This window comes from Lepidochelys olivacea (assembly GCF_965140295.1).
Source record: "Lepidochelys olivacea isolate rLepOli2 genome assembly, chromosome: 1".
NCBI classification, from domain to species: Eukaryota; Metazoa; Chordata; order Testudines; family Cheloniidae; genus Lepidochelys; species Lepidochelys olivacea.
The window spans coordinates 208,151,724-208,171,993 of record NC_140411.1 but is presented as its reverse complement, the minus strand read 5'-3'; the positions used below and the strand labels follow the sequence as shown (position 1 = coordinate 208,171,993).

The window sequence follows — 20,270 nt, the reverse complement described above, 5'->3', positions numbered from 1 at the left end:
CTGCTGAACAGCTCCAGTGCCTACTAATCAAGGAGGAAGAAGAGCACAGATTTCACCTCTGTCAAAATGGGAAATACTACAAATCTCAGAAGAGCAGGCTTTTGATGCATCAATGCGGTGTAACATGAGCAGGAAAGGGAGAGAAGTAAAAGCATGTTCAGCCACTTCTGGCAAAGGAGACTGCAAGGGACTTGCTCCTTTTTGCTGCAGGAAGCAGCAGCACAAGTGTGTTCTTGCTTGTCTTTTACCTTAGTAATATCAAGGGCATCAAGTCTGGTCTTGCTGTAGGGCCTCTCTCAAGTGTTTAAATCAAATAGGTTTCAGAGTAACAGCCGTGTTAGTCTGTATTCGCAAAAAGAAAAGGAGTACTTGTGGCACCTTAGAGACTAACCAATTTATAAATTGGTTAGTCTCTAAGGTGCCACAAGTACTCCTTTTTTTTAAATCAAATAGGTGTTTTCTATTGTTTAGACTGGGGTGATAGCATCTAGAGGCCAAACAAAAAAACTAAGTTATAAAAAGTCAATTCCTCTCAATTTTCACTCACTCAGTATTTGTGATTTCAGAGTCCTATTAGTTCTCAAGTCATCCAGGGCCAACTACACCTGTATTTCTAATATAAAGAATAAGCTGAAAAGACACTATTTTCAGGCCTTTTATGTCCACAATGTAAGGAAGCAAAAAGGCACAAAAACCCACTTTTCTTCAGCATGCCCTGTAACTAAGCTGTTTTTGACGCAGCACCGTTATCCATAGATTTTAAAAAGATTTTGCCCATATTTGTTCACAAAACCCTCGCAAGGCGTCCTCTTTACCTTCTGTAAAGATGAGCAAAGGTGAAATGACAGTGAGTCAATGGCAAATGGGAACAGAACCTGCATCTTATTTCTTGTCTCACTACTTTAGTGGTTCCTGTGAATGAGAAAGTGTGGTTGGTCAAAATGTGAAAGTTCTGAGCTCACGCCAAGTTGGACCCAGCAATCCTTATGCAAGAAGAGATCCCATGAAATCATTGAGAAATTTACCAGAGTACAGGCTTCTGTTTTACTGGGGAAAATAATGGAAAATTAATCTGAGTTGGTTTAATGTGAGGCTGGCTGCTCTGAGAGAAAGCAGCCAGGCAGTTTTCTAACCTGCTCAGCCCATCTAATGAATTGTTCAAAATATGAAGTTAGAAGTTGCCCATTATTTGATTACAGTGAATACAGCTACATAACTAAACTGAGTCCAAGACAAATTCTAAAAACACAACGAGACAGCCACTCAGATAATTTCTTGGACTTACTTGATGCTTTAATTAATTTAGCTATACATTTTAAAATTCATCCTGAGGCTACTCTTAAGACAGAGGTGTGTGGGTCTCACGGATTAAATGGAAACACTGAGCATGCATCCAAGGGAACGAAGTAATGTATTTTTAAAACTCTTGTACATTCTGTCTGTAATTTGATGGATTTTAGTGTTAGACAAGAAGATTCTGCAGTAAGTCATGACCCTATGACTAATAATATAAAGTTTATTGTGATAGAGGATTAGTCTTTTCATCAACGTACAATACACAGCGCTTTCTATGAATAGCCCAACTGCAGCACGGCAACATCCAGTTCCAAGGGACTTAGGAGCTGAGAGCGAATGGTCGCTGGTACTTGCCTTCCTGGATAAGTTTCTCTTTACGATCCTGTATTGAGAAGGAAAAAAAAAAAAAGAAGAGATATGCTCCATGGCACAGACTGATCTGCAAGGAGAAAGGGCTCACTAGTTCTTAAGCACAGAAACTAGAGACAGCACCAATTAAACAGCACTCTAGAAACAGCTGTGAGGACAAAATATCCTGTCATTCCCCTGTGCACATCAGCCAGGAATGCAATACATCCAAATGCAGAAGCAGCTGTGTGGCTCATCTCCTCATAAACAAAGTGATGGACAGAGATGGAATAAACCTCTATTAAGGCACATCTATCCCACTTCCATTAGCCAGTGAGGACTGTTCCCTATAAAGTATTCTATCCAGGGCTTTGTCCTGACTAATTTAAAACATCTTAACTTGATGGGGCTTCCACCCCTTCACTTGGGTGAATAACCAACCGTTTAATATATTTCACTGTCAGGAAACAAAAAAAAATTACTTTATGTTCTTCCTACATTTTTCTTTGTCCACTTTTCACCCTTATTATATCACCTTGCACCACCTTATTATTTATATTGTGTTAGCAACCAGGACCCCATTGTGCTAGGTGCAGTACAAACAGAACAGAGAGACTGTCAACTTTTTGGGGTAGGGACAATCTAAGGAACCAGAACCAATCACCTCCCATCTTGGTGTTTACACCCTTAGTACTTTGGAGAAAGGGGGTAATTTGCTGCCCCCCTCCATAAAGGAGCTGGCAAGGTAACCCACAGAACTATTTTGTGATAAAGTTGAAAGCTTTAAATATCCCGTCAGTGTGTGCAGGCTTCAATTATATTCAGCCAATTTCATATTACAGTTTCCTGTGCCTGGCAAATGCTGAAGCATTTGCATTGCAAGACACTGCAGGGGATGTTCATATTCAACCAAAAAGTGTTTGAAGTTGCATAACAATCCACCAGCAGGTTCTGTAAAAACTTAGTATTAGAGGGGTAGCCGTATTAGCCTGTATCCGCAAAAACAACAAGGAGTCCAGTGGCACCTTAAAGACTAACAGATTTATTTGGGCATAAGCTTTTGTGGGTAAAAAGCCCCACTTCTTCAGATGCCCAAATAAATCTGTTAGTCTTTAAGGTGCCACCGGATTCCTCACTGTAAAAACTTAAATTCTGTATTTTGGACTCCACCTACAAGATACTGTCCCTTTAAAAAAAAATTATGGGTAATTTAAATTTGCACTTCTTCCCAATCAGTGATTTGACAGGACAATCAGGGTTTTATTTCCTTTTTTAAGATACACAACAGCTTTTCACATCAGTGGCAGCTTTGGTTAAACATTAGATGTCACTTTCCCCAAAATCTGAACATATTGGAAGTATTCTAACACTGGTCAGAATTTTACAGTGCCAATTTTCGGAGGCAAGAGAGGGATTAAGGTAGCAGCTCCTAAAAATAAATATATCAGATTAACAGAGAGACCTTCCCTAAATTATTTCACGGGATAGAGGAAACGAACGAACGAACCGTCCAGAAGGTCCTTGCCAGCTCGGTCATCTACGAGTTGACAGATAAAATACATGTGTTCTAAAAACTCAATTAGCTGCTAATTATTCTTAAAAGCCTCTCTTGCAGTTTGCTTACATAAATGATATTACGAGCCCTCTTACAACAGAAGAAAAACAAGCCCCTTGGCCAAACAAAAACCGCCCACATCTGTGGGCATAAGACAGCACTCTTAGAAGATGCAATCAGTACCTAGTGCTTCGGGGTAGTCCTCCCTGCACTAGTTTTCCACCCTCAGGAACAGGTGTTCTACTCAGCTACTCCCCCATGTATGCACATACATTATAGCTTTGTTTTTATTAAAGTTGTACATGCCTTGTCAACAAACTTACTCTGTCAGCTTTGAGGACATACCACCAGAAGAAAATGGGTCCTAACCCAAACAACGCACCCAACAGGGAAGTCTTGGGAGTGGGCCGGAAATTGGGGTAAATGTTGTACGATCTAGCATAGGTCCAACGGAGCATGGCAGGATCCTCCTAAATTGAAGGCAATGCACAGTGAACAATGTTAAGTTGCAGAACTATGAACATTAGCAAGCTTAGGGTTGGACATTTGACTGATTCAAAAACAAGTAGTCAGTTGGCCAGTCAAACAATGTTAAAAATGGTCAAATATTTTAGACACACTAGTTTATTAGAACAGTAACTAAAAGGAGTCAGACTTCACTGTCTCCAATAGGATTACCATTACTTATGCCTAATTACAACATATAATTTACTTAAACAGTTATTTTAACTCAGAAAAATGCCAAATGAAATTAATTTCTGAACCTTTTTAGCAATAGTAAATTAGCATTTAAATGTGAACAACGTTATTCTAGACTGAATAGTGACAAAAGAAATTAAATTAAAACAGAAAAAAGCCCCAGCACCTATAAAAGGAAGAAAGGCACTTTTAATTGCCCTTATGCAAGCCAGGCAGCAGGCCAACTCTTCAAGCATCTTGCTCTATCTTTTTTCTTTGTCAGCTTCAACTGCTTCTTCTTCTGCCATTTTCTCTTCTAATATTAAATTGTGATACTTCTTGTGATGGTTACCAGCTTCCCAGCAGTGTAAGTCTTCAGTCTATTTCTGGCTGTTAAATGGATGATTTTCAAACCAACCAATTTCTTTCTGGACATGCAGTCATACACAGAAGTACGAAACATTTCTGCCACTGTAATTAAGAGTGCATGGAGGACAACTCTCTCCACTCTGAGGAAGGAGCAAGCTGTTTTGATTCAACTTCTGGAATTCCACTCTACATTGTTTTACAACTGAACAGGCTGCTTCTTGCTTTATAAATTTGCTACCTTGTTTGTCTGTTTATATAGCCTTTACAATTTGCACAGCCACAACATCACAAGCTGAATCAAAATTCATCATCAGAAAGCTCTTGGCCCTGGAAGCGTGGATCAAGAAGGTAGGCAGCATTATGCATGTGAGTGATGACTTGATTTTTCTGTGGTATTATTTAGTCTATTTTCTTCTTTTCAGCTGTCGTGACACTTCTGAACCAGTCCACTTACAAATAAGTTTTTTTTAACAGTCAGAAACTGTTCTTTGCATCACACAGTTTAGCAATATCATTTTCTGTATTCTGCAAGGACTGAGCTACAGTTCAAACAGTGAAATAGTTTTGAGTTTGGCATCCAAAAGATAGTCATCAAGAAACTCAGTATGGATTACTTGGGGTTGAAAGCCAATTACCCCTTCTTCAACAGTAGCTGATTGAAGAGCCCTCTTGCATACATGAAGATCTTTGAGACATTTAATAGAAGATACCCACTGAGTATGACAAGGCTTATTCTGTGCGGATGAAATTGTCAGATCTTTAGTATCACCAGTGAAAAGCTGCATTGTACAGGCAGCAGCACATCCATAACACAGAAGGCGTGGATACATATTTATCAACAAAGCCAAAGCAGTTTTCATATTAGCCGCATTATTTATTGACCCATAGCAGTGATACTTTTGTTTATTAAGGGAGCGGCTTACTGGCTGTACATCTGTTGCAGGAGAAGTTTTAATGACTGTGAGCCCTCCTTTCCTTCCCCCACTCCCGTCTTGATTTAATTTCTGAATGTTTGTCTAATCACTTTAGAGTGCTGGCTCTTTGGGGCAGGGACCCTGCTTAACTTGTTCAATGCGCTCTGTAAACTGCCACGTACAGTAGTGGCCTGGTATCCACAAAGATACACACTGTATGCATGTTTGTTCTAGAAGATTCTAGCAATTCAAGATGCTCAACTTGAAGTTTACCTCCGACCCCCACAACAGGTGTCATTAGTATGTAGTAAAGAGAGGAATGAACACATTTAAGTAGGCTTGCTAACAAATGGCACCATGATGTAACCAAAAAGGTAGACCACCACCTACATCAGGTCATTCTTGTTGGAATATCTGACAATATTTGACAGTGATCAAATAATAGGCAGTCAACTGACTGGCTTGCCAACCCTAAGCCAGCCTTCTCTGGCAAATGAGAATTCTAGTTAAAACAGAGAAAAATTAAAGTCCAACTGACTTTTCACTATAAATGCATTTACCTGTTTCATTACTCTCAGCATCGGAGGGTGAAACTAAAACTTGTTAGTTCCACTTTTGGGTTCTCAAAGCTTTGGGGTTTCAATTCTCAACATTGCTGGGGTGGTTTATATAGAAACCAGAGAACTATTTTAAAATTAATTTTTTGTTAAAGCTCATTCATAAAGAGGCAGGGGCTCTGAGGATTCATTAGTTCACATTTATACAGCCATCTTGAAGCTGAAGAGCTAGGTAACAGCTGTGTATTTTTGTGGTTTATGATATATAGCCAATGAAACACAGTTTATCATTTTAACCCCCACTCTTATTGAAAAGGATCTTATTGAAGGAGACAAATCACCTAGAGGATCGAACAGTCCGCTGGAAGTCAATAACTAGCATTCTAGCCTCTGCTCAGACGCCAGCTCTATAGCACTGGACATTCATTCCCTCTACATTTGTTTTGTCCACTTAACTACAAACACAAAGCGGTGTACTGACATGGCCAAGGTCACACAAAGGATCAGTGATATGCCAGGAAGAGAACACAGGTCTGACTATTCCCTGTTCTACATCTTAGCTTCTTGACCATTTTGCCTCTAAAAATAAAAACATGAATGAGGCTTAAAAGGCAATCTCCAGGTCTCCTTGAGTTCACAAGAGATGGGGCAGGGACATGAGTGAAAATGAGTGAATTTGAGACAGCCCTTTTCTGTGCCTAAAAGGGATGGATTCTCCCATTGCTTTGACGGATAAGTGTTCAGCTAGTGCTGACTTGAGTTCTGAATTTATTTTTATGGCTTCTCAGTGGGAACCAAGTCTAATCCTGAATTTGCAAACGTAGTTGCATGTCTTACAAGTGTAATTATTGTCGGGGGGGGAGAGGGGGGGGAAGAGTTAGAGGCATTGTCCTTACGATGTGCTCTCTTCTCCAGCAGAGAGCTCACACACCACTCCTCAGAAGCGAACATAGGCTTATGGCACAGACCTCTCCATCTGGGCCTGTCCAGCGCAACAAGTTCCCAGGTTTTAATGTCTATCTTGCATACTTTGAGATTGGCCTTCAAGGTGTCTTTATATCTGAGGATAAGCTGACCCTTAGAATGGGCTCCTATGCTCAGCTGGCTGTAGAGCACTGCTTTCGGTATACGGGAAACCTCCATGCAGACACATGTCTGACCCAATGAAGTTGAACCCTGATGAGCATGATCTTGATGCCAGGGATTTGTCACCTCTCAAGGACTTCAGTATTGTGGATTCTGTCCTACCATTTGATGTTGCAGGTGGATCTTAGGCAGCCAAGGTGGAAGCTTTCCAGCTGTTTGATGTGGTGTTGGTAGAGCATCCACGTCTTGCAGCCATAAAGGAGTTAGGTGAGTACAACAGTGGGGTAGATTTTTACCTTGGTTCTGAGGCAGACTCCATGCTCCCTAAGGAGCCTGCAAAATGCCAGGCTGACCTTTGCCAGGAGCTGAGTGATCTCATTGTCCAACATGGTGTTGCTGGAAAGTGTGCTACTCATGCATCAGAATTTCCTGAGCTAACTGAGTGGCATGTTGTCAATTGTGATGAGGGGATCACGGCACTCATGATGCTAGCTGGTACATAATCTCCATCTTTTTCAGGCTGATGGTGAAACTGAAGCATTCTGAGGCATAGGCAAAGAGGTCCACAATAAATTGAATGGCCATCAGCGTGTGTGCAATGAGGGGACAGTCATCAACAAACAGGAGCTCTCTTAATAGCTGTTTGATTACCTTGGTGCAGGCCCCGAGTCACTGTAGATTGGCTAGACCCCCATCCAACCTGAACCAGATATGTACACTTCTGTCAAACACAGGTGTGGCTGAAAAGACAATAGTAAAGAAGACCTGGGCCATTGTTTGGTGCCATAGGTGGCATGGAAGACTTCTGATGAATTCCAACACTCCATCACCCGGACATCATGAAATGAACAGAGGACAGCAATTGTCTTCTCTGGGCAACCAAATTTATGAAGGAGTTTCCATATGCCCTTGTGATTCACCAAGCCAAAGATCATAGTTCTGTTCCTGAACCGTCTCTCGCATTTTTCAGGCTGCAAAAATCATGTCCATGCTGCCAACGCCAGCATGAAAGCCACACTGCGACTCTGGATACACTAAGTTCAGTAGGTGACAGATGAGCCTGTTGAGGACAACCTGTGCAAGGATCTTCCCTGCTATAAACAGCAGTGAAATGCCACAAAGATTGTCATAGCCAGATATACATCCCTTCCTTTTGTCTAGATGGACCGTGAAAGCATCCTTATATTCCTGGGGCAAGGTACCCTGTTCCCATATAGTCTTGAAAAGTGAGTTTCCTGATCAGGTGGGTACCTCCACATGTTTATGCTTCCAGTGGAATGCTGTCAGGGCCTGGATGCCTGTGGACAGCTGCTCAATGGCCTTAGTAATCTCATCTAAAGAAGCGGCCATGGACAGCTCCTCCAGGATAAATTGCTGCAGAAATGGGTTGATAGCTTTGCTGGACATAGTCTCCTGAACTGTCAATCCATTATCAAAGTCTAAAATAGGAATTGATGAAAGCTACAATGGGGTTGACATGATTGCACCTAGCTTGCTTTTAATTGCACAGGTGATAGAGCCTGAGGTTTGCTCTACACACAGCTTTGCACTGGTTCAACTAAAGTTGTGATGTTGTGCTGATTTAGCTAAGTGGGTGTGAAGTTTTACATTAATCTAGCACTTCTTTTGCTAAACTGGTGCAACCTGACACCTTTAGTAAAAGTGACTGGGCTTAGACCATCTCTCCAATCTATTCAAGTGGGGACTGCGATAGGACTTGCTAGTCAGCACACAGCAGCCCTGCTAGCAGCCACCGAAGGCGCAAAGGCAGAGGGCCCGCAGAGCATGGGCAGGCCACACAGATCAGGGCACAAGGCACCAGGGGGAGCGGCGGGAACCACGGCCCCATTTCAAGGGCACGGTTTCGGAAGGAAGCTCCCCACGTTACACGCACGCAGGGCAGGTGGGCGCCGCGGGCTGCTCTGGGCCAGGGCCCCAGGATGTGGCACTTGCTCTCCCGCGGACGCTGACAGCTCAAGCCGGAGCCGCTCTGGGGGAGGCCCAGGACGCGCTGCCGGCCAGCCCCGCCGCCGGGGTAGGAGGATTAATGCGGCAGGGCGGTCGCAGGCAGAGGCCGGGCTGCAGCCCCACGGCGGGTCCCGTCCCGGCGCGCCCCCGCGGGCGGCCCCGAGCCGCGCAGAGAAGAACCCCGGGGCTCAGGGCAGTGGGACCCTCCTCCCCGCGCTGGGACCCGTGGCCGAGGCGCGGCGCGGCCGGACTCACGATCAGCTCCACGCGGTGCGGGTCGTTGAGCTGCAGCTGGTACTGGCGCTTGAGGCGGGCGCGGAGCGCCAGACGCTCCGCCTCGGCCCGGCGCTTCTCCAGGGACTCGTTGTACTCGGCCGGGTCAAGCTCCCGGGGCAGCGAGGCCAGCGGGGCCGGCCGATAGCCAGAGGTCGAGGAGGAAGAGGGCGCCGCCATTTTTTTTGAGAGCCGCCCACACCGCGCAAGAGCGGAAGTGACCTGTACCCCGGAAGTACTGGCCGCGCCGGGCGGGGGAGGGCGCGCGGCGCGGCTCGTTGCTATGGTTACTAAGCGACGCCTGGCCTCGCGCTGGGCCGGGGTGGGGAGCGCGGCAGCAAACGCTCCAGCGTCTGGCCTGGTCCCCGCCCTCCCCCTCGGCCGGAGCGGGAGCAGCCGGGGGTTGGGAGAGCTGGGAGCCGCTCGTGCTTCGCCAGACCCCGCCCGTGTGTGACCGGGGCCAGTCACGAGGCCGCGGGCCCAGCGCCCCAAGGCCTGTGAGCCCCTCACCCGACAGGCCGGGGGGCGCTTCGAGCGCTGCTGGTGAAAGGGGGTAGGTGAGAGGCGGGTGTTACTGTTTCTTTGCCCTCTGGTTCCCGGGTCCTTAGGAGAAATCTCCGCCCTGGGCCCCGGCTCTTGCTCTGCGTTCACGGGGGCTGGGAGCTTCCCCTTTTTTTAAAAAAAAAAGCGCGAGAGTCCCATGCAATTGTCTGATTCCAGCGGCTGCATCTTGCATCCGATGAAGTGAGCTGTAGCCCACAAAAGCTTATGCTCAAATAAGTTGGTTAGTCTCTAAGGTGCCCCAAGTCCTCCTCCTCTTTTTGCGGATACAGACTAACACGGCTGCTACTCTGAAACCTGGCTTAAAGAGAAATATTCCATAGCCGCGTCAGACTCAGGTCCGGGATAAACTTGCGAGAGTTGGCAACCCCGGCCCCTGACGAACTCTGATGCAGAGCAGGTGACTTGAGCCAGGAAATAATGATCATTCCTGTCCCTTCCATCCTGTGCAGGGCTGTCCCTAGGCATAGGCAGACTACACCGCTGCATAGGGCACCATGACAGGTGGGGCACCAAATTGCCTCAAACTTCATGGTGCCCTAGGCAGCTGCGTGCTGCATATGTGGCAGCACCAGCGGCCAGCCCTATCCCCCCGCTTGTCCCCCTGCGGGCTGCGCCCACAGCAAGGGACAGGGCCATCCCTATGGGGATGTGGGGCCCGGGACAACTTCCTCTGCCCCGCCTCTTACTCCTCCCCCCTGCCTCACCCCTGGCCCACCTCCATTCCACCTCTTCCCCCAGCGACCTCGCACTGCAGCGGCAGGAAGTGGAGCAACCCAGCACCAGCCCGCTCCACTCCGCCAGCTCCCAGGGGGCAGTCCTTCCCCCTCCCGTAAACAATGCGGCTGGACCAGGGTGGGGGAAGCAGAGCGGGCTGGGGCCAGGTAGCTCCACTTCCCACTGCTGGTGAGTGCGGGTGGGGCGGGCCCCCTCCCTCAAGCCCCATGGCTGGGGCGTGGGGAGCAGAGCAGGCTGGGGCCGAGTCATTCTGCTACTGGCGCTAGCCCTTCCCCTCCCCCCCGCTAATCCTCCCAGGCTGCTCTGGGCCTGTGGGGCCCCCCAAAGTGGCCCCCCACAGCTCCTGCCTCCCCAGCCCCACAGGCCTTGAGCACAGCCCAGACCTCCACGGGGGGTGGGGTGGGGGTGGAGAGCAGGTGCTCAGGCCGCGTAGGGCACCATAATTGGTAGGGACAGCCCTGCTCCTGTGCATCACACCCTGGTCTCATGCAGGTTGTGCTCAGGACCAAGAGGCAGCACACCAGCTTCTATTCTTGGCATCTTCCCATGAGAGTAAGCTGGAGCACATAACATTAACGGGAGAATTATTTCAGTGGGACTTCACCTAAGTAAGGGTTGCAAGACGGGTACCTGTGGCAAGTTGCTTTATGGTTCAGGTTCCCTATCTGTGAAATATGGGTTATTACAAGAGGGTTTGTGAGGTTAGTTAATAGTTGTAATAGTGATAAATAGTATCACTGATGCGTTGACACACCATGATGATGCACTAAAGTGTTCACAAATAGCATTATGAGACACCCCCACCCTCTGGAATTCATTACCAGACATCCTTATAATATTGTCGTGAATAAGCAACAACCCACAGAGACTGCAGCTATATTCATTCTGAAGGATCTCAAAGCATTTTGAAATTTTAATTTGATTATAAATTACACTATAGTGCACACAGAATCACTTTACCCATCACTGAAACCTCTGGGGCAACACACTGCAGCTACTTAACAGATGGTAGCAACAGCACACAAGTGTTTATGACCAGGAAGTTAAGGAAAATACTGTATCTAATTGAAGCTACAAGGGGGATTTAAGCAGATAGCATATGCCATTTAAAAAAATGCTGTGGTATGCCATGCGTCCAAATACTGTAGTATCATTGTCAGCTTCAGTGTTTTGGAGCCTTATATCAGAATACTGTAATATTTTCTTGTACTGTTAAATACCAGAGATAGAATTCGGCCAGGATAAACACCGAAGTTAAGATCCCAACTCTTGTCAAAAATGTCAAAGGATCTTTATAATCAGTTTTACTTTTCATCCACAAGATGTAGACAGCACCTCCAGAGCCACTGCACCCCTTAAGTTAGTGATCTGCAGTAACACAGCACCACCTGCTGAATCCCCCAACTGTCTTGATAGTTTAGGAGGCTTTGTAGTAGTATCAGATCTAGCTCCATCCAACCATTTGCTTGAAGATGCTACATGTTGTATATCACAGTGTAGTGAGAATATACTGTATTCTGGTAATATGTAGCACAGAATCATAGAAATGTAGGGCTGGACTAGATGACCTTGAGAGGTCATCAGGTCTAGTTCCTTGTGCTGAGACAGGACCAAGTAAACCTAGAGCATCCCTGACAGGTGTTTGTCTAACCTGTTCTTAAAAACCTCCCATGATGGGGATTCCACAGCCTTCCTTGAAAGCCTGTTCCAGCTCTTAATTATCTTTACAACTGGAAAATTTCTCCTAATATCTAATGTAAATCTCCCTTCCTGCAGATTAAACCCATTACTACTACTTCTGCCTTCAATGGACATGGAGAACAATTGATCACCATCCTGTTTGTAACAGCCCTAAACATATTTGAAGACTTTTATCAGATTCCCTCTCAGTCTTCTTTTCTCAAGACTAAACATGCCCAGTTTTTTTTAACTTTTCCTTATCGGTCAGGTTTTCTTAATCTTTCATCAGTTTTGTTGCTTTCTGCTGGACTCTCTTCAGTTTGTCCACATCTTTACTAAAATTTGGCGCCCAGAATTGGATACAATCCTCCAGCTGAGGCCTCATTAGTGCTGACCAGAGTAGGACAATTAACTCCTATGTCTTAACATACAACACTCTTGTTAATACAGCCAAGAATGATATTAGCCTTTTTTGCAGCTGCCTCATATTGTTGGCTCATATTCAATTTTGATCCCCCAGATCCTTTTCAGCAGTACTACCATCTAGCGAACTTGCTCCCATTTTGTAGTAGTGTATTTGATTTTTTCTTCCTAGAGTGCAGTATTTTGCACTTGTCTTTCTTGATTTTAATCTTATTGATTTCAGACCAATTCTCTAATTTGTCAACATCGTTCAGAATTCTAATTTTATCCTCCAAAGTGCTTGCAACCCCTCCCAGCTTCATATCATCTGCATATTTTATAAGCATACTCTCCACTTTATTACCAAGTCATTAATGAAAATATTGACAAGTACTGGACCTAGGACTGACCCCTGTGGAGCCCCAGTAAATATGCCCTCCCAGTTTGACAGTGAACCATTGAAAACTACTCTTTGAGTACTGTCTTTCAACCAGTTTTGCACCCCTCTTATAGTAATTTCATCTAGACCGAATTTCCCTCATTTGCTTATGAGAGTGTCATGGGACTGTCAGAAGCCTTACTGAAATAAAGTTATATCATATTTACTGCTTCTCCCCTATGCGCTATGCCAGTAACTCTGTCAGAGTTGACCCAGGGGAGGGCTGGAGACTGTTCGCATAACCAGTAGGGCTACCCTGTTGCTGGACTCTTTTTATATCCCAAAAGGGTGGACAGAAATACATGATGTGGCTGCAGAGCTGAGTTGTGAGAGGGGCAGACCATTGTGGGTTTGGAGCAACTGTCAACGGTGCCAGGAAAGAGCCTGTTATGCCCTTGCTTGACCACCAGGGGGTGCCTGTCATAAGCAAATGTCCTTCACAGAGGGATGTGGATACTATATTCCTGCGGGAATTCTGCGCTACTGTGCAATGCAGAATTAATGTTTCCTGCAGAATTATTTTTTCCCGGAGAATTTGTGGTTTCTGCCCGGCACTTCTGCCCATGCCTGGCACTCCCACTATCAGCACGGGGCTGACAGCAGGAGCTGTGATTATATTTTGTTAATTTTACAAATAAAATATGCAGAATTTTGCATAATTTTAAAATATTGAGTGCAGAATTTTAAATATTTTGGCACAGAATTCCCCCAGGTGTAATAGTAGATGGGAACCACTATTTTGTACTACTTGGAGATTAGTGTTTGGATGTCAAATTATCCTGTGCTGACATCAAATAATACTTTGCCTTTCACTAGCAACTTTGGTCTGAGGAACTCAAAGCACTTCAAACACTGGTGAATTTAGCCACAAGCCCCTGTTTGAGGTAGATAGGTGTTTTAACGGGGACAGAGTCATTAATCTGCCCTCCGGACCAGGAATCCCGAGAAGTGTGCTGCTTGCCTGAAGCTAGAATTCAAGCTGTGACTGAGAGTCTTCCGAGACTCATCAAGCCCTCAGATGGCTACCCCTTCCTACTTATCCATGTGGGCACCAATGATACTTCTGAGAATGACCTTGAGCAGATCACTGCAGACTACGTGGCTCTGGGAAGAAAGTGGGATGGGGCAGAGTGCCCCTGCACTGGTACCACAGGGGTCAATCCTGCCTTTCTTGCAGAGGAAGCCACACCCCGAAAGCTCTGCTGGGCATGCTCCAACTGGAGAACAGGTATAAAAGCCTGCAGAACTGCTCAGTAGGAGCTGACCACTGGAGGTGAAGGAGGTATGCTGCTGGCTTCTGAGGAGAGACTGCCTGTACTCCCGGATCCAGTGGCCAGTCAAGCCGGGATGCACCCTGAAGCGCAGACAGAGGATGTCACGGGAGGAGGGCAGACTGGAGGACCCAGTGGTTCTGGTAAGAAATGCCCCAGGGGAACTCTAGAGACAAACGGCGTTGGAGCCGCAAGGATGCTCGGCGTGTTGCAAGTGGATTCCCGCTGAGCTGGGGCAAGGGAAACCCCATCACTAGTGGGATCCTGTGGAGAGGGCAGGCTCGGGTCCCCCTACTAACCCCTCTGACACATGGGGCAAGTTATATGGACCCTGGCCTTTGGGCCACAGTGCTCTGCGACCCAGAGCAAGCTACATGGTCTCTGGCTGTTGGGCCATGCTGCCCTGAGACCTGGGGCAAGCTACGTGAACTCTGGCCATTGGGCCACGCTGCTCGGATACTCGGGGCATATTATGTGGACTTGGGCCATTAGGGCCTACTACCCTGACCAAGGGATGAGTGTGGGGAGACCGGCCATTAGGCCACATCAGGATGCCCTTAAGGGGGTGGGCGTGAGAACTTGAGAGTGGCATGGTACCGAAACCCCACCCACCCCTGCCACAAAGGGCCACTGCGGTGCCAGACCCATCACAGAAGGATAAAAGAGTTTGGGGCACAAGTGCTATACTTGTTCATCCTCCCTGTTGAAGGAAAAGACCTAGGCAGGGAGCATTGAATGGTGGAAGTAAATGCGTGGCTATGCAGGTGGTGTTGGCAAGAGGGCTTAGGCTTCTTTAGCGAGGCTTTTGACACAGTCCCATATGACATTCTGATAAGTAAGTTAGAGAAATGTGGGCTCAACAGAACTACCATTAAGTGGACACAGAATTGGTTAAAGAACCACAAACAAAGAATAACTATTAATGGAATGATGTCAGATTGGAGGGAAGTCTCAAGTGGGGTTCCACAGGGATCTGTTCTGGGTCCTGGGTTTAACATTTTTATTAATGACCTGGATGTAGGAATAAAGAGTATACTGATCAAATTTTCAGATATGGACAACAAAATGAAATTCAACAAAGGGCTGGTCTACACTACGAGATTAAGTTGAATTTAGCTGCGTTAGGTCGATTTTATAAGCAATGCAGCTACACAACCAACCCCGTTCCGTCAAGCTAAAGGGCTCTTAAAATCGACTGCCGTACTACTCCCCGACGAGGAGAGTAGCACTAAAATCGACCTTCTTGGGTCGAATTTGGGGTAGAGCAGATGAAGCATTGGGCAATTCGACAGTATTGACCTCCGGGAGGTATCCCAGAGTGCTCCAGTGTGACCACTCTGGAGAGTACTTTGAACTCTGATGCACGAGCCAGGTACACAGGAAAAGACAAATTTCCTGTTTGGTCAGCATGGCGAGCTCAGAAGCACAGGTGATCATGCAGTCTCAGAATCGCAAACGAGCTCCAGCATGGACCAAACGGGAAGCACTGGATCTGATTGCTGTATGGGGAGAAGAATCTATTCAAGCAGGACTCTGATCAAAAAGAAGAAATGCTAATATATATATATGCCAAAATCGCACAGGGCATGGTGGAGAGAGGCTACACCAGGGACACACAGCAGTACTGTGTGAAAGTTAAGGAGCTCAGGCAAGCCTACTACAAGACAAAGCAGGCAAACGGTCATTCCAGGTCAGAGTCCCATACATGCTGCTTCTATGATCAGCTGCATGCCATTATAGGGGAGTACCCTACCAGTACCCCACCACTGTCTGTGGACACCTGCAAGGGGGGAGTCTCCCGCAACAGGGTTTCGTGGATGAGGAGGAGGAGAATGTGCAGCAGGCAAGCGGAGACCCCGTTCTCCCCAGCATCCAGGACCTTTTCATCACCTGGAGCCAATACCCTCCCAAGGCGTATTGTTCCTGGACCCTGAAGGCGGAGAAGGCACCTCTGGTGAGTGCACATTTGTAACTACTCTACAGGGGTTAAAGCAATTGTGTTTAATGTTTGATTTGCCCTGAAGAATTGGGATATATTTGCGGCCAGTACAGCTACTGGAAAAGTCTGAAAACGTGTCTGGGGATGGAGCGGGAATCCTCCAGGGACATCTCCATGAAGCTCTGCTGGACACACTCTGAAAGCCTTTGCAGAAGGTTTTGGGGGACTGCCTTATTTCATCCCCCATGGTAGGACACTTTATCACACCAAGCCAGTAGCAAGTAGTCTGGAATCATTGCAGCACAAAGCATGGCAGCGAATGGTCCTGGGTTTTGGTCGCATTCATGCAACATTTGGTCTTTACCTTTCTGTGTCAGCCTCAGGAGAGTGATATCATTCATGGTCACCTGGTTGAAATACAGGAATTTTTGTAAGGGACCAGTAAAAGGACCTGGTTCATGCTGGGCTCTTTGCGTTTGGCTAAAAGGGATCACCCCAGAAAATAGCCATGCGGTGGGAGGAGGGATGCGTAGCACATCCACTCCAAAACCACAGCCCCTTCTTTTAAATGGCAAACCCAACCAGCATTGCTTGCTATGGGAAAGAAGGGTGCTGCAGTTTGAAACCATTCCCACATGTTATGAAGGCAGAAGAAGCCAACCCCACGTACCCTTTGGCTTACATGACTGCCTGGAAACCAAATTTTGTTGCCCAGCCGTGTGTGATGTGTCACCATACTGGCAGGCACTCAATATAAAAGGCAAAATGCGACCTTGTACCTAAAGCACGTGTGCTGCCTGCTATGAATTGCTTGATTCACTGTGAAAGAGTCTCCCTTTTGGTCTCAGAAATGTATCTCTTTTTAAATTTTACTCTCCCTCTTTATCCCCCCTGCAGGTGCAAATGTTTCTATGCTCCCACTATCAACTCTGTTCCTGAGGTTATCACAGATTAGAAGGCAAAAAAATGCACTCACGATGACATGTTTTCCGAGCTCATGCAGTCCTCCCGCACTGATAGGGCACAGCTGACTGCATGGAGGCATTCAGTGGCAGAGGCCAGGAAAGCATACAGTGAAGGTGTTGCAAAAAAAGCAAAAGTAATTTTCGGTTGCATTAACAGAGGAATAGCATGCAAGTCATGGGAGCTGATAGTACCATTCTTCTTGGTGCTAGTTAGTACTCCAGCTGAGACCTGTGTCCAATTTTGGTCACCAAGGTATAGAAATTACATAGAGAAACTGGAAAGGATCTAGAGGCCAATAACAAAAATGATCAAAGGGATGAAAAGCAAGCCATATGAGCAAAGGTTGAGGGGACATGGTATGTTTAGTTTGGAAAAGAGGAGATTAAGGGACGATAAGATACCAATCTTCAGACACTTGAAAGTCTGTCATAAAAGGATGGAGAAAATTTTGCCACAGAGGGCAAGACAAGAGGCAATGGGTTCTAACTACACCAAAGAAGATTTAGATGAAATCTCAGGAAAAAATTCCCAACTGTAAGAACAGTAGGACAATGGAACAGACTGCCTCGGGAGATTGTGGAAGCTTCTTCACTATAGGTTGTCAAAAGGAGGCTGGATAGCCATCCATCTTGGATGGTTTAGACACAACAAATGCTGCATCTTGGCAAGGGGTTAGACTAGATCAGTGTTTCTCAAACTTTCCAGACTACTGTACCCCTTTCAAGAGTCTAATTTGTTTTGCGTACCCCGAAGTTTCACCTCACTTAAATTACAAAATCAGACACACAAATACAAAAGTGTCACAGCACACTATTACTGAAAAATTGCTGACTTTCTCATTTTTACCATATAATTATAAAATAAATTGATTGGAATATAAATATTGTACTTACATTTCAGTATATAGTATATAGAAAGCAGGATAAAAAAGTCATTATATGACATTTTAGTTTATACTGTACTGACTTCGCTAGTGCTTTTTATGTATCCTGTTGTAAAACTAGGCAAATATCTAGATGAGCTGATGTGCCCTCTGGAAGACCTCTGAGTTGAGAACCACTGGACTAGGTGACCCCTGTGGTCCCTTCTAACCCTATGATTTTCTATCTTACAGATAGGGAAACAGAGGCATGGAGAAGTGAAATGAATTACCCAAGATCACACTAGAAATCAGTGGCAGAGCTCAGAATAGAACTCAGATAATTCTGTGCCTTATCGATAAATCCATCCTTCCTCTTACTATCAAACAGTAGAGACACTAGTTTATTGGTATTGTCATAATTTAAGAAACTCCAAATAATAGGCATGAAACAGCTGCTAATGCAGTTCGTAGATCTGTCTTAAGAATATAGGCCTGTCAGGGACCTCATAGGTCACTGAGTGCAGTTTCCTGCTATCACAGACAGTACCAATATATAATCCTGTTAATAAATGTATCAAGCTCTGTGTTAAAACTAGTTAGGTTGTTTGCCCCACTTCTGCTGTTGGCAGGCTGTTCCAGAACTCTCTCCTCTGGGGGTTAGAAACCTTCTAATTTCCAGGCTAAATTTATTCATGGCCAGTTTATACCCATCTGCTCTTGGGCCAACAGTACCATTTCCTTTAATTATATATAATTGTATTATAATACATTTACTTCAATTATATTAAAGGAAAACTTGGAGAGTAATTTAGGATATTTTTTACTTTCTCTCACAAACACACACACTTGTTGCCACCCCTCCCCACCCTCTCTGCTGTCTGCCTATTTACTTGCTGGTCTTTAGAGTGTGAGGTCTTCATTACATGGAATAATCCTTCTATGTTTTCAGAAAACACCTAGCACGCTGAATGCTACTGGAAACATAATCATACTGAGATTCAATGGGAGTTTAGAAACATACAGTAACAAAACAGGGAGGCTGGATGGCAAAGGACATTGGGGAATGGAAGCCTTTTGCTTTTATATCATCTGCCAGAGCCAACACAGGCTGGTAGAGTTTGAATCCCATTCCCATCTGATGATAGTCATTTGTCGGCTGATAGTAAACAAATTCTCAATCTTCAGAGGCAGGTGTCCACCTCCAATCTGAAGTTAATTGGTTCCCTGGTTGATAGTCTGAGCAGAGGCCAAGGACTGAAGAAACTATGGGCTTGTCCACACAAGAGTTTTAAACCAGATCAAATCAAGTTAATCCTGTTTGAAAACGCTTGCATATACACATCACAATCCATTGCTGTTCACTCACTCCACATTTATTGCAAACTCTGGAGTACTCTTGCAAAGTGAACTAGGTTTGCTTCAAATCAAAGTAGTTTGGTCTATTGTTTGTGTGGGTGCAACTGCTGTGCACCACTTTTGCATGCTTCTAACAGCTATCCCACAGTTCTTTGCAGTTTGACAAATCCCTACCCCTCTTTAAAAGCTTGCACAATGCCAGATTTTGCCCATTTGCTCCTGGATCCCAGTGTATCATTCTGATGATATGACCATGATAGCACTGCAGAAGTCCCACAGCATGCCTCATGCAGCTGTTTGGAGCCAGGCTGAAACCCTGGATCTCCTCACCATCTGGGAAGTGTCAGTTCAGGAAGCTCTCTCTGGCCAGCACCCATAATAAAGACCTTTCTGTGGACATGGCAAAGCTGATGTCCATGAAGAGTCACAACTGACACCAAGCAATGCTGAATAAAGGGCAAGTAGCACAGGAGAAAACACACTGCAGTGAGTGACAAAAGGAGGCAATACAGCAGAAGTCATGTGACCTGTCCATTTTTGATGAGCTCCCAGTGGTCAAACATCCCAAAGCTCTCCTTATAGCACCCCTATCTGAGCCATTTGTTGACCTTCACAATCTTGTCTTGCCTTTGCTCTTCTCCTGTAGGGACAGGTAGAATCCCACTGAAGATCACCTGAGCTTCCATTTCTTTAAGCATCTTCCCCTGCCTGGCATAGTGTCCCATGATACATTCCAGTGAGAATCTAGCTGTATCATTTATTCCCATGTGGAGGACAATCAGTGGATTCTTTCCAGCTCCCATTAGGATCCTCTACAGCCTCAGGTCCACATCCCTATATCTTAACCCTGGCAGACAATATACCCTTCTGTTGTCTGGATCAGCTCTGGTAACGGACCTGTCTGTTCTCCTGACAGGGAGTCACCAATCAAGTAGACCTGCCTCTTCCTGTGTTGGTACAATTCCCCAGCCTTCCCCCTTCTGTTCTTTCTGGCTGGAAGTCCTCTTGTCTT

At 45.7% G+C, this 20,270-nt stretch overlaps 1 protein-coding gene and 1 long non-coding RNA gene across 4 annotated transcripts in view; one reads left to right on the top strand and one right to left on the bottom strand.

Annotated features, from left to right (window-relative positions):
* Nucleotides 1-1,496: 1,496 nt before the first annotated feature.
* On the bottom strand, nucleotides 1,497-9,267 carry NDUFB4 (NADH:ubiquinone oxidoreductase subunit B4). The gene is made up of 3 exons (XM_084628996.1): nucleotides 9,027-9,267; nucleotides 3,523-3,669; nucleotides 1,497-1,678 (listed from the first exon to the last, which is right to left on the bottom strand). Exons 1-3 carry the CDS (start codon nucleotides 9,222-9,224, stop codon nucleotides 1,616-1,618), a joined length of 408 nt encoding a protein of 135 aa, XP_084485122.1. The 5' UTR covers nucleotides 9,225-9,267; the 3' UTR covers nucleotides 1,497-1,615.
* A 54-nt stretch (nucleotides 9,268-9,321) lies between these two features.
* The window catches only part of LOC311520976, a 64,352-nt gene continuing 53,403 nt past the window's right edge, over nucleotides 9,322-20,270 (top strand). For 2 of the 3 annotated variants that reach the window (XR_014711738.1, XR_014711739.1), the window contains exon 1: nucleotides 9,323-9,597. This is a non-coding gene — a long non-coding RNA (uncharacterized lncRNA). Of the gene's footprint in view, nucleotides 9,598-20,270 lie in introns of all 3 variants that reach the window. The other variant, XR_014711737.1, reaches the window with a different exon arrangement.

Bases quoted from the DNA above. Each gene is read 5' to 3' on its own strand.
- NDUFB4 (XM_084628996.1), bottom strand. From the start codon at position 9,224: ATGGCGGCGCCCTCTTCCTCCTCGACCTCTGGCTATCGGCCGGCCCCG. The intron at 3,670-9,026 runs GTGAGTCCGGCC...CCTTCAATTTAG, and splicing joins CGCACCGCGTGGAGCTGATC to GAGGATCCTGCCATGCTCCG. The intron at 1,679-3,522 runs GTAAGTTTGTTG...TTCTCAATACAG, and splicing joins ATGTCCTCAAAGCTGACAGA to GATCGTAAAGAGAAACTTAT.